At 40.5% G+C, this 13,432-nt stretch overlaps 1 protein-coding gene across 1 annotated transcript in view; it reads left to right on the plus strand.

The window, feature by feature from the left end:
* Positions 1–11,253, plus strand: part of unm_sa1614 (un-named sa1614) — a 28,010-nt gene extending 16,757 nt beyond the window's left edge. The window contains exons 13-28 of the mRNA XM_030776185.1: positions 748–796; positions 1,828–1,991; positions 3,868–4,001; positions 4,363–4,454; positions 5,637–5,823; positions 6,114–6,199; positions 6,663–6,778; positions 7,451–7,518; positions 7,723–7,845; positions 8,525–8,747; positions 8,881–9,057; positions 9,145–9,208; positions 9,401–9,459; positions 9,656–9,834; positions 10,173–10,295; positions 11,179–11,253. Coding sequence (XP_030632045.1) covers positions 748–796; positions 1,828–1,991; positions 3,868–4,001; positions 4,363–4,454; positions 5,637–5,823; positions 6,114–6,199; positions 6,663–6,778; positions 7,451–7,518; positions 7,723–7,845; positions 8,525–8,747; positions 8,881–9,057; positions 9,145–9,208; positions 9,401–9,459; positions 9,656–9,834; positions 10,173–10,295; positions 11,179–11,253 — 1,919 coding nt within the window. The remainder of the gene's footprint in view (positions 1–747; positions 797–1,827; positions 1,992–3,867; positions 4,002–4,362; positions 4,455–5,636; positions 5,824–6,113; positions 6,200–6,662; positions 6,779–7,450; positions 7,519–7,722; positions 7,846–8,524; positions 8,748–8,880; positions 9,058–9,144; positions 9,209–9,400; positions 9,460–9,655; positions 9,835–10,172; positions 10,296–11,178) is intronic.
* The last annotated feature ends 2,179 nt before the right edge of the window (positions 11,254–13,432 follow it).

Raw genomic sequence — 13,432 nt, forward strand, 5'->3', positions numbered from 1 at the left:
CATATAACGAACAAGACAGGCTTTGATGCTCTCACCGCCTATATGAACTTGCAGGCCGGTTTATTAACCACATCAGTCTTGCACTGGGTCAGCACCCCCTGGTAGCTTGCATAATTCTTGCCGTTCTCATTCGATTTTCTGCATCAATGTGCTGTGTCGCTGGCTGGATGTTTTTGTTTGTCACGCCATCATTGAGAAACCCTAGACATTGTTTTATGTGAAAAGAACTGGAGGCTAACCATTCCTGAATTCTGCGATGCTAGATCTCCCAGTGCCTGCCTGTCCATTTTATTTACAATGTCATGGTTGTGCAACTTACTGTCTGTAGGAGTGATTCATCTTTTGAACAAAGTGGTGTCCTTTATAAACTGACCACTTAGTGCACATCCAATATTAAAGGATGAGGAGCGAAGATTTTCAAAATCAGTAATGTCTTGCCCTAGACCTCCTTTCAACTTGCCATTGCCTCTTATCCAGAAATCAGTGCACCCTATCCACTCCCTCTACACAGGAATGATAAAGAATAGAGACTCTTAATTTCTCTAATATCTCTGCCTCATGTCTGGATAGGTGTTAAGTCTTTGTCTCTGCATTAGTGTGTTTTATTTATCTTTTATGCCTACTGCTAGCCTTGTTTTGGCACAGCTGTTTTGGCGGCTAATGTTTTTGATGATGCTTCGCTGTTACCAGCCAATGTTTATGGAGTGCTTTTTTTTTTACTGTTTGTTCATGTGTGTTTTGCCGTAGATAATCGGACGTATCACTTTTTGGCTGATGATGAGTCAGAGTGTGTGGCGTGAGTAGTTATTCCAGTCTCCTCTTTATAAGTCTGAAAATGTACTGAAGAGCATTGACTATATTTATCTGACTGTGTAGTTCTCCACACCATACTAGACCTTCACATTGCAGTCCATTGAGTTCAATGTATCTATCACACGCTGTAAATAGAATGCTTAATTAATTCTTTTTCTTAGGTTTATTTCAATCCCAAAACACACCTCTATATTTTATTTGATGATATACGGTGAACTGTGCTAGAAATAATCAACAGTTGCAAACAGAGTTGCATTTGTGTAGACAAGCATATTTATCCTCAACACACACTCATGTGACTGTCAGCTGAAGTTGTAGTCAGCATTACATAGGAGAATGCTTGTTTATAAATTCCATCAAGTGTCCCCACTCTCCCCTCCCATTTACACACACACACACACACACACACACACACACACACACACACACACACACACACACACACACACACTTCAAATGGGGAATGTGCCCTTTCCTTGCAGAAAAGGATATCAGTTCTCAAGAAAGGCTGTGAAATAGCCTGTAACACACACTTTCTGAGAAGTCTGTATCATGAGGGAAGATTCATCATCTATTCATCTATTACTAAATGCCAAAGTTGAAATGTATCAAAGTGCAGCTGATACTATATTTTGTTTTTCTTCCCCAAACCAGACTGAAAAAAGTAAAATTTCCTCTGAAAAACAACTGCAATGCAATATACATTATGCTTATTCTGTGAGCATTACCTCATTAACAGTTGGCAGACTCTCTTCTTTCAAGACTGAATGACATCATTAGTCACGGACACACACGCAAGGATACAGACAGAGTTATTCAATGACAGCACCTCCCTTGCGGCCGACCTCAGAACTTATCTGAACCACATATTATTGACAGTTATGATGACAGCATACCACAGTTGCAACATTTAAACATATTGTGATGATGTGTTGTTGCAGGATCTTGCTATGTAACTATTGCTGCATTTGTTTATTGTATCTGCTAATACCCTTATTTCCATTTCTGTATCAGGTGGATCTCTGTGTTGACTAACAGTAAGCAAGAGGCTCTGGATATGGCTCTGGATGAGCATAGACCCAGTGGAGAGAACAGCATAGAGGATCTGACCAAAGCTATAGCTGAGGACATCCGCCGTATGCCAGGAAACAGCGTCTGCTGTGACTGTGGCGCCCCAGGTCAGTCGGAATTGAATTAGAGTCAGTTAAATCAGAATTAAATCAGAATTAAACTAGTTTACACCGGAATGTATTATGTCCACAGAACCTGAATATCTGAACTCATTTAAATGTATGGAAAGACAGGAAAATTTGGGAAAAACCGAGATTACTTTTTATCAGTATCGCCTCTCATGCTCTTTAAACATCTGGTTGGCTGACATATGCAGAGAGCCTGTAGGCAAGAGCATGTAGTCGACAGACACGGCAGAATCATCGCTTTTAACTCTGACTGTGTTTACATCTCTCCACACTGGACCAGTGGAGGACAGTGTAAACACTCTCCGAGTTCATTTCAGACATGTGAATTACTGTGTAGTTTGCAGACAGGCAGAATACTTGCCAGTAAATGACCTTTAATTAAATGAAACCTCAGTGAGATCAGACGAAAAAGCGGCCCTGAAAGGTTAGACGCTGACTTTTCTTGAGGAAATGCTGATTACATGGCTTTGTCATTGAAATTACAACTTTAATCTTTTGGCTCAGTTTGTTTGTATTTGCTGTGAAACAACATCAAGTCATTTTGGAAGGGAAGTCGATGCACTCTGTGGCATTCTCTTAATTTGATTCATAAAAAGATAAAACAGCAATGCCGTCATTGTGTTGTATTGCTGTGAATGTACCTCTTTTAACTGTGAGAGCTGAACTTATGATAATACCACTCCATTGCTATTGATTATTAAACAGAGGAAAATGGCTCTTTATTTGATCAAATATGTAATTTGCACAATGAATATAATATTATTGTAACATAATCAAATAATTCATAATTCATCAATTAATATGAATATGTTGTAGCGGATTCTATGGACAGATGTCACCATAATCGATGGTTTGGTGTATGTTCTACACACGTGTTCGTATTGTGTGCCTTTCTGTGTTAGGTAGACACAATCCCTTTAAGAAAGAGTGCTTTTCTGGGTTAGGTAGACACAGTCCCTTTAAGAAAGAGTGCTTTTCTGGGTTAGGTAGACACAATCCCTTTAAGAAAGAGTGCTTTTCTGGGTTAGGTAGACACAGTCCCTTTAAGAAAAAGTGCTTTTCTGGGTTAGGTAGACACAATCCCTTTAAGAAAGAGTGCTTTTCTGGGTTAGGTAGACACAGTCCCTTTAAGAAAGAGTGCTTTTCTGTGTTAGGTAGACACAATCCCTTTAAGAAAGAGTGCTTTTCTGGGTTAGGTAGACACAATCCCTTTAAGAAAGAGTGCTTTTCTGGGTTAGGTAGACACAATCCCTTTAAGAAAGAGTGCTTTTCTGGGTTAGGTAGACACAATCCCTTTAAGAAAGAGTGCTTTTCTGGGTTAGGTAGACACAGTCCCTTTAAGAAAGAGTGCTTTTCTGGGTTAGGTAGACACAATCCCTTTAAGAAAGAGTGCTTTTCTGGGTTAGGTAGACACAATCCCTTTAAGAAAGAGTGCTTTTCTGGGTTAGGTAGACACAATCCCTTTAAGAAAGAGTGCTTTTCTGGGTTAGGTAGACACAATCCCTTTAAGAAAGAGTGCTTTTCTGGGTTAGGTAGACACAATCCCCTTAAGAAAGAGTGCTTTTCTGGGTTAGGTAGACACAATCCCTTTAAGAAAGAGTGCTTTTCTGGGTTAGGTAGACACAGTCCCTTTAAGAAAGAGTGCTTTTCTGGGTTAGGTAGACACAATCCCTTTAAGAAAGAGTGCTTTTCTGGGTTACTCAAGCTCTGTGTTTATTATTGTTTGAGCAGCGCTATTTTGGAGCTCTCTCGCTGTTTTTTTGGCGAAAAATAAATGACGTCTCTGTTTTCCTACGGTTTCTACAGTATACAACAACCACCTCATTCCTTTGGTGTCTCATTTGTGTATTTTCAGACCCCACATGGCTCTCTACCAACCTGGGCATCCTGACTTGTATAGAATGTTCCGGCATCCACCGTGAAATGGGTGTGCATTACTCGCGCATTCAGTCTCTCTCCCTGGACAAACTAGGCACCTCAGAGCTGCTGGTGAGGTTCTCCACCGGATAGAAGTAACTGACAGAAAGTTTTCTTTTCTTTTTTCTTTTCTTTTTCTTGGACTTTTGTTTGAGAATGCCTTTACTTTCAAATGGGTTTTTTGGGGGGTCTACACTATACAATACAGACAACAGTTTCATCAGGTCTGAGTATCCACTTTTCACGTCAGTATGAATATCTTAGCAGGAGCAGCTGCGATGCAGCTTCACACATATACACACAAATACAGTGTATATGAATACTGTTCACCACATATCATTCACATGAAAACTCTGTTATTCACTGTTATTTACTGTAATTCTCTCTCTATTTCCTTCTCTCATTTATGGATTTTTCCTCGTCTTCCTCCCAGCTGGCGAGAAACGTCGGGAACGCGGGCTTTAATGAAATCGTGGAGGCCAGTCTCCCTAGCCCCTCGCTCAAGCCATCTGCAGAAAGTGACATGTGAGTGATGAGCAGCCCTGTAATTGCTCCTGAGAGTGTGTGTCATGTTTCAGCTGCTAATCTTGTGGCTTCTTCAGCTCTGAAACTGGTCTTATCACACAACATGTTCGATACAGTTTCTCTGCCTGACATGTTTTCTCCAAATAAGGGAATCTTCCCTTCCCTTTTTAAGTCGTACTTCATTAACCCTGCGTATCTGGGTTAAATCCATTGCCGAAAGCTCAAACCTTGTAATTCATTGTACACTGAGCAGCCACGCAGTTAATTAAGTGTGCTTAGCTATGAAAATATGTTTCACCTTCAAGCTGCATAATTTGTCCTTTCATTATGATCAATGAAATAAAAAGTTATCTTTTCAGCTTCATCAAATGAGCCGTCGTTTATGACGTTATTCTCATGACTTAAAACTTAGGAGATATCTACTTTTCCCCCAGAGGAGAAATAGGATGTTCTCATGCTTCTCATTGTAATATATCACACTAAGAAAACACATGTGGATTTGTGGAGCGTGCCCTACTCAGAAGTCCTGTGGCTGTAGGGTCACTACTGACGTGTCTGAGAACATTCTCTCGCTTTCTGTGTTTCTGTGGAGAGGACGCCTGAAATTCGTCTCTCTCCTGGGCAACATTAACAAGCTCCAGCATTCTCTCATCAAATGAGACTTTACACTTTTTGAACTGAGAATGTGGAGCCATTACAAACTCTTGGTCCCCACTGAGAGACTGGAAACAGTGTTGTTAGGATTCCCCTGTAGATTACTGTCAGGAGAACCACAGATAAAGCTTCATTTAGGATCACAGCCACTCAAACGCTAAAATGGCATGTCTTACGGTCCTGACAGTCGCTCAGTCAGGTTCCCCATCATCGTCTGAGCTATAATATCAGAACCTGACGATTTTTGTCGGTTATGTTAGTTTTTAATCCCTTTACACATTATAGAGGGTCCAGTAAACTCAGTTCATCATGTGACATGTGTGGTTATTTGTAGCCTAAACCATGTTCCCATAGGGAACCCCCAAATTTTTCTCAAATTGTAATCTCAAACTAAAATCGCAATCTCAAATTGTAATTTCAAACTAAAATCTCACCCGAGCTTATAGAGCCATCTGTGACAGTTAACTGAACTGATCTAATCATCAATGACCCTGGAGTCTGATGTGGTAAGTGTGTTTGTTTATACAGGGCAGTGCGGAAGGACTTCATCTTATCTAAGTACATGGAGTGTCAGTTTGCTAAGCGTACTGGTGCGTCCCCCAACACGCTGAGGCGGTGCCTGCTGGAGGCTGTACACAATAAAGACATCTTTGGCCTACTACAGCTTTACGCCGAGAAAATGGATCTCAGTTTACCACTGCCCAACCACGTGCAGGTATTCACAGACATACACATACGCATGCACATATACACCCCCCCCCCCCCCCCCACACACACACACATGCATGCATGCACCCGCGAACTCAAGCATTTACAAAACAAAATCATACAGAGACAGGCCCTATGCTAGATCCCCCAACTGAAAAAACGATTGCATTGATTTGTCTTCACACGCTAAGTAATCATATGATGTTTGAAGTGGTGAAAAAAAAAACCAGTTCTGTTTAGCTACTCCAGGCATTTTAATGTACCGTGAGAAGGCTGAGGTCTCTCCTTGTCCTGCAGGAAAGAGGGGAGACTGCTCTACATCTGGCCGTCCTATTGGCTGACCGGACCTCGTTACACATGGTGGACTTTCTGGTTCACAATTGGTGAGACGGATATCCCTATGGCATGACATTTTAATGAATAAGGACTACAACATGTCATTATATGTCTGTTACGGCTCAAATTGAGCTTCTCCTTGAAGGTCCGAACCACTGCTGTGTGCAGCTGCCGAGTCATAAAAATAAGAGTGGGCTCATTTCACAGAGGTGGAAATGGAGGAAATGCAGCCACTGGTTCTGTGAATTCAAAAGAGGCTTGGACGGTTCAGAGGAAGCCATTTCCCATAGTTCCCTTTCTGATGACACCCAGAGGCTGTCAGCGCTTTTTTTAATCTGTGAATCCGTGGCATTGAGTATGTCACTTGTCAGTTGTAGAGAAACCAGCGGGAAGAAACAGAGAGAGAGAGCGGAAGAGAGCGTGAGCTGCCTCTGGTCTCTCACAGATGTTGAGAGCTGTTTTGTTCTTCTCGTTCTAATTACTTCAATGACTTGTTTTGTTTTGTTATAGTAACAATCTGGATGCCCTGACAGTGAAGGGGAACAGTGCTCTGCACTACTGCTGTCAGCACAGTAAAAGCGAGTGCCTTAAACTGCTGCTCAGAGCCAAGGCCAACATGCACATCAGTGGGTACTCTTACTCTAATCTGGTATAAACTGGCTTAACCTTAAAGTCTTAAGATGAAGAAACTTAAGGATTATTGCTGAACATGTTTTATAATTACAATCAGTAAATATGTGAATGTTTTATGTTAATATAGTACTGGTTAGTAACAATAAATTAATATTCAGTCATGTCAAAGCAGAGTAATCACTGAACATTACAAAGAGAATACAATGATATCAGAATCCCGTAAAAAAAATACTGATATTGTGAGTATCGACACAACTGAAAAATGTAATATCTTACAAGAGGACTCTGAAATGTTCATATTAGTTTCAGTTTTTTTCACTGTATTGTCAGCGTATGATCATTTTTTGCCAGTTTCTGAGGGATAGGATTGCCTTTTTGCTGAGAATAGTTTATGTGTTTAAAAGTGACTGTCAATGATGTTGAACAAATCATTGAAGCTGAAGAAACTCAGTGGTCAAATAAAATAAATCAGACCCCTGTTGACTGTTCTTTCCAAAACAGCTGACAAGATAATATACCAGATGCCAAAACACAGGGAAATGTGACAATTCAACATTTAGCCTTTTGAAAACTAACTATAAAAAGCCTTCAATTTTAAGACTGTGCCAGATTTGAACTACAGTAAAAATTTGTGTGTGCTCATGAGAATGGTTTTATGCTTTTAGAGAATGAAAATGGAGAAACTGCACTGGACATTGCTGGCTATATGAATCACACACATTGTGAAGAACTGGTGAGATGATAATAATAGCCATGTATGAAATATTATCTCTCCACATTCCAAAGCGTTAGAGGTAAATATTTGTGGTAAAGGTTTTAATAAGAAACAAAAGAAAGAAAGTGATTTTAGCGATGACACGGCTTTTTCTCTGCTCTGTTACGGCCCTGTGAATACCACAGTGTTGTCACATCAGTAAAAGCCTGTGTGTTGTGTCAGATCCGCCAGGCCCAGAGTAACCAGTTCAACATGCACATGCATGTGGAATATGACTGGAGACTGCATCAGGACGACCTTTACGAGAGTGACGACGACTTGGACGACAAGGTGAGCTGCTGTCCTGTCACACCAGATTCTAATGCTTCGAAAAGCTGATTTTTTTCTGTCTCTGAAGTAAATGAAGAAATGATATTTTCAACAGTAGCACGTCTTAGTTCTAAAGCATAGCACAGTCAGTGGTACTGAGGTCACTGGATTATTAAAGCACACATTAAGGGTCATTACACGAACTGTCATATGTATACTGTATTTGCTGTGTATACCATCAGAGTTCTGTGTTCTTAACATAGGTTGGCTAAGTATGCCTTATGGTTCTGTTATGGAGGTGTGAATGTTAAGAGCAATGTCATGACTGAACCTCATGCCATGAACATCAGAAAATATAGTGGTGACTAGACTGTAGCTTTGAGTCTTTAGTTCATTTGCTAGAGCATCTCCCTCCCTATGGGAACATGGTTCAAAACTGGCCCTTGGTGAATCTGTTACATGTCCATCCACAAAGGAGTTTGCTTGCATGGCAAATAGCGTATCAAATACTGTGTCGTCAGTGTGCGTTACATTGTATTACATTACACATCACATATATACTTGTGTACTGAATATTAGAAATGATCCGTATCTGTTCATTATGGATTATTAATTATCTGAATAATGCAGTGATGTATTCGTAAATGCTTTATGTCTGACATGGAACAGTTCTTGGTGAACCTGTATAGTGATGGCTGTTGTCTACCCTGTGTAGATGGGTCGGTTCAGTCGCCCCTTCAGTCTGTGCCAGAGTCACAGCAGCTCAGTCTCTCAGGACCAGGGAGGAGGGGTTCTTAGTATGGCCCGCAGACTGACCATGGCACGGGACCGTCGGAGGGACACCTACGCCAGCCCCAGTTCTCAGACCCGTAGCCTGGACAGTCCCCCTCCACCACCTCCGTCCTCTCCTGCACCTCCACTACCTCCCAGAGTTAGAGGTGAGAGCAGCCTTCAGATCCAAACTCACTTTAAAGTAGGTTTCTGAGTGGGATGTTAGCCCTTCTCCGTTCCTGTACACCCCCCCCCCCACCTTGTCCATGTCATAAACGCACCACACTCTCTGCTTTTCAGCCCCAACCATTCCGCCACCTCCTCCCCCCGTGAACCCCTCTGAGAGCTGGGGTGATGTCTTCAGCAGTAAAAAGAGGAACCCCCCACCTCCTCTCATCATCCGACACAAGCGCACCTCCTCAGAGCCCTCTCCCCAGGTGCCCCACAGTCCCCACTCCTCACGCCAGAGCCAAGCAGGTGTGTGTCTCCTCGTGACCACCAGTTTCTCACATGCGCGCTGCCGGGTTTACACCTCAGTTAAATGCCCTTCCTTGTCTTTTTTAGATTATGGAGTCCCTACAAGTTCAAGGGGCTTCAGTGGTCCAGATTCGTCTTTTCAGAAGTGTGTGTGAGTATGCTGTTTTGTTAGGTTTTGTGTTGACGCTTGGGAAAGATTAGAGAAAAGCTGACCTCTAGTGGAAACTTCGTGAACTGTCTTATTTCATTGAAAATGTTCAGAGCAGTTTGCATGTCAAGATTAATGTCAGTCACTTGAGCACAGAATTTTGATTATCAGTGCTATAATGTTCCTTATTTTCAGCTCAGGCTCACCCAAGTATACAACTGCACTCAACTCCCTTTCTGAGCTCCCTGAGAGAGGTAAGGGAACATTCACAGATCTAGTTCCTGTTGTAAACTTCCCCTCATTGTACTTTAGGTTCCATTTTTGGTGTTTTCCACTTCTCTAGGTTATTTGATTGTTCTCGTTGTGCAGTTGAGTTACTTATGATTGTGAACGATCTCATGAGTTACTGACCCCTGTTAACCGTTGCTGTTACTGTTTCCCCTTTTATAGGCTTTCGAACTGATGGGGAGGGAAATTCATCCCATTTCTTATACCAGACGCCTCAGCCCGGCCCGCGGCATGCCCCAGCGCTCTCTCCCACCAGCCCCCGCTCCCTGAGCCTCGACTCCAATGGAAGCTCTGTGTCGTCCTGTCACATTCCTCCCCACCCACTACCTCGGAAGACTGTGGTGAGACAGGTTTTTTTTGCCTGTCATAAAAGAAATATTAGTTCATTTATTGCTGTCGTAGCGTTGCTAAAAGTTTGTTAATGGGTTTGGCAGCAGCGGTCTTGCAGCATAGCGTCTTGCGCTTGTGTAGACATGTTCTGTCATGGCGTGTTACTTTTCTGCTTGGCCAGCAGAAAAATATAACCTCCATTTTACTGGAGATTCGTTAGCAGTTTATTTTACAGTTTTGGCCTAGTTAAGAATTATGACTAATGGCTGTGTTTTCATGATGCATCACTGTACAAAATGAGTAAGAAGGCAGTTAAGACTGTTGAGGCTAAAAGTAAATTGTTTGTCAGATCAATCCAAGGGTGCGGCGGGTTAAAGCCATTTATGACTGTGTGGCTGATCACCATGATGAGCTGACCTTCAATGAGGGCGACATACTGGTTGTTTTGAGAGAGGATGATGCTGATTGGTGGGTGAGTATACAAGCTTTGTTGTGATGTCAAGAGAAGGTTTGTATACATTTATTTCTCTCTCGCTCTCTCTGACACCCACATGCATACACAGTGAAAAAAGAAACTAGTCAACACTTTTCAACACTTGTAAACAACACAGTGAAATAATTGCAGCCTTTAGGGGTTTTAATCATGTTTGTACTTGATTTAAAGGTGTAGCCTGCATCACTTTATTTGTGTTGTAAAAGTAATTTTACTTGATGAAAAATTCTGCCCTGTCTTATGCTTTGTTTTACATGCCAGCCCACTTAAGTCCTGCCAGTTGTAATGTCTTCCCATTAATGCCTTCATAGGAAAGCTGCAAGATTCTTGTTTAGTTTGTGGTAGAGTCATGCTGTGCATACAAATGGATCCTTGGCAGTCTCAGAAGCAGATGGAAATGATTTGAACAGACCTTTTTTTTTTCTTTTTCTGTGGCCACATTTTATTCTACCTCTAATTCTGAATGAATGAGCAATGCACAACAAGCTTAGACAGTGCCCTGCAGACTGGGTTTGATCTGAAAAATATCCTCTACAATATGTCTTTTCTTTTAAAGAACTGCATCTAAGATTGAGGGAGAGAGAGAGAGAGAGAGAGAGAGAGAGAGACACACACACAGATGCACAGTAAAAGCAGAGTGTTGCTACAGAACTAATGAACGGAGAGAAGTTATGCTACACTCTGTACTTTCCTGTCAGAGCTTAGAAATTTTACATCCTGAGCCAAAAGTAAAGCATGTGTATACATGCACAACATACACCTACCAGTCTTTACTAACCTGTTTTTGGCCCTACTTTTTTTGTTGTTGTTTTTTTTTTTTTACATATTTCTGAGTAACCATTTGACATCATGTTCCTTCCAGCATGGCTACATTGAGGGACAGCCACACAAGAAGGGCTTATTTCCTGCCTCATTTGTCTCTGAGTCGTGTGAATGAAACTGGACACAGAAGGAACAGAGTGGTTGAAGGATCCTGGGAAAGGACTCGCAGTTTTTTTGCTCTTTATGGTCACTTATCAGGAATAACAGGCATTACAGAGAAATCCACCTGTGCCTGATGTAGTGGGCTAGAGATGAACTACACAGTGGATTGTTCTGTCAAAAGATCTCCACTTTGACATAAGCATAGTAATCCTTTTGTTCAAAAGCAAAGGGGAAAAATCTGGTCTCATCAGTAATATGTCAATAGTCATTAATCACGTACTTACTTTCAGTCTATGAGCCCAAAGACAAAATTGTGTTACTTCTTTTATCTACAGTGTTAGGAGAAAGCAAGAGATTTATTTCATAATGAAAGGTGACCTGATGTCTCCTATTAATACCTAAAGTAACATATTTATGTAAGCAAACTTGTTCGGACAAGCTCAGTACCAATCGTAGAGCTACACTGCAGAACTGAGAGAGGAGAAGCCAGTGATTTGGTGCCCAGCTGCAATATACTTAACATGCCACAGAAAGAACTACAAGATGTTGAAAGCACAGACTGCTTTTTTTTCAGACTGTAAATTACAGAGCAGATTATTATACCACCACATATTACTGGTGGACACTTGAGGGTTATGTACTGTGTCCGGATAACTGTAGAAGAATGTCAACCTCCCCCTTTCTAGCTGGTTTAAAATATGAAATGATGGCGTTAGCCTATGAGCATAGCAACTGCATACATAACATTCTTTTCAAGCTTTTCCAGTGTAAACATGTACTTCTAATTCAATCACAATTATCCATGAAATGTGCGACTATCAATGTCTAAAGGCGTAGCAACCAAAATGATCTAAGAGCACCCAGATAATTCATTACGACGACCCAATGAGGGAAAGCATATGCTTATTAAATAGAATTGTTTATTCAAGACCACAGAGTAATTGGGAGCACAAAAATACATCAAACGTAGCTTACATCTCCACACACACAGACACTTGGATACACAAACATATAATCTGGGATGCACCATCAGACACTTAAAGTGGGACGTGCCGACACTTTCACGTAAAAGTCTTTTTATGCATACAGTTTTTTAAAGTGCGTTGAGGAAAAAAGGCATACTGAATCGCTCTGTGTATTATTGGTTTAGTTTTTTTTTTGTTTTTTTGGTCATTTGGAGTCCATGAATATAAAAAAAACCCTATGTTTAGGCCTAGATGTTACATTATGTGAATTGTTACTGGTCTCTAGGCCACCATTTGAAAAAGATACTTGAAATGCATTGAAAACACAAAATCCTATAAATGACTGTGCTGCAAAGACTGAGAATATCTGTAATACTAGTGATTTTTCTCCTTATTTTTCTACTGATTTGCACATTAGAATACTTGATACTAGGTAGGGAGGTTATTGTCTGTGACTTATCTATATAATGTATGAATACAAATGAAGTCTGTTTCATATTTGGCATTTTCCAAAGCGAGCACTGAAGATTGGAATTGAATTCTGGTTTATGTCTTTAAAAATGTGTTTCAAGAAAATGTTTTAGCCTTGTGTTTTTCCTTTGTTGTGGTATTCAATATTTTCACCACTGTATTGATTATCTTTTTAAAGATGGCAATATTTACTTTGTATCTAATTTGTAAGTTGTTTTCATTTTGAGTATGAGATTATTTGAAACAAACCTCTGTCTTGACGTATTTTCTTATAAGTGACTCTGTTGGTACACAGATTAAAATAAGAAAACAGATTAGGCTGGTTGAAATGATTGCGACTCTCTGATGTTCAACAGAGCGTTCCACTAAAAGCAGTTGATTGACACAAGGCATTGTCTGTCAGAAACAAATTACATTCATAAATCAAAATAATAATAGAAAAAAACACTATTAGGACACAGCATCAGTGAAATTACACATCAAGTTTCAACATTTTCACAGTCCTTGAGGGCTAGGCTTAACTTTTATGTTGACTGAACACTTAAAATCATTAAAAATTAAAACCACAGTAAAAACACTGCTTGTTTTACATATTACATATATATGGATACATGATAGAAGTACTTGTGGTAAAATGTCCATGGTTGTGAACTTTTTGGAATTCATTAGCTATTGACAAAACTTTAACATATCATAGTCCAGTTATAGTCTATCACAATGTTTTGAATGTAGGTAACGAAGAATTTTGATGTACCA

Source organism: Chanos chanos, chromosome 6 (genome assembly GCF_902362185.1).
Source record: "Chanos chanos chromosome 6, fChaCha1.1, whole genome shotgun sequence".
In the NCBI taxonomy this organism is placed as follows: domain Eukaryota; kingdom Metazoa; phylum Chordata; class Actinopteri; order Gonorynchiformes; family Chanidae; genus Chanos; species Chanos chanos.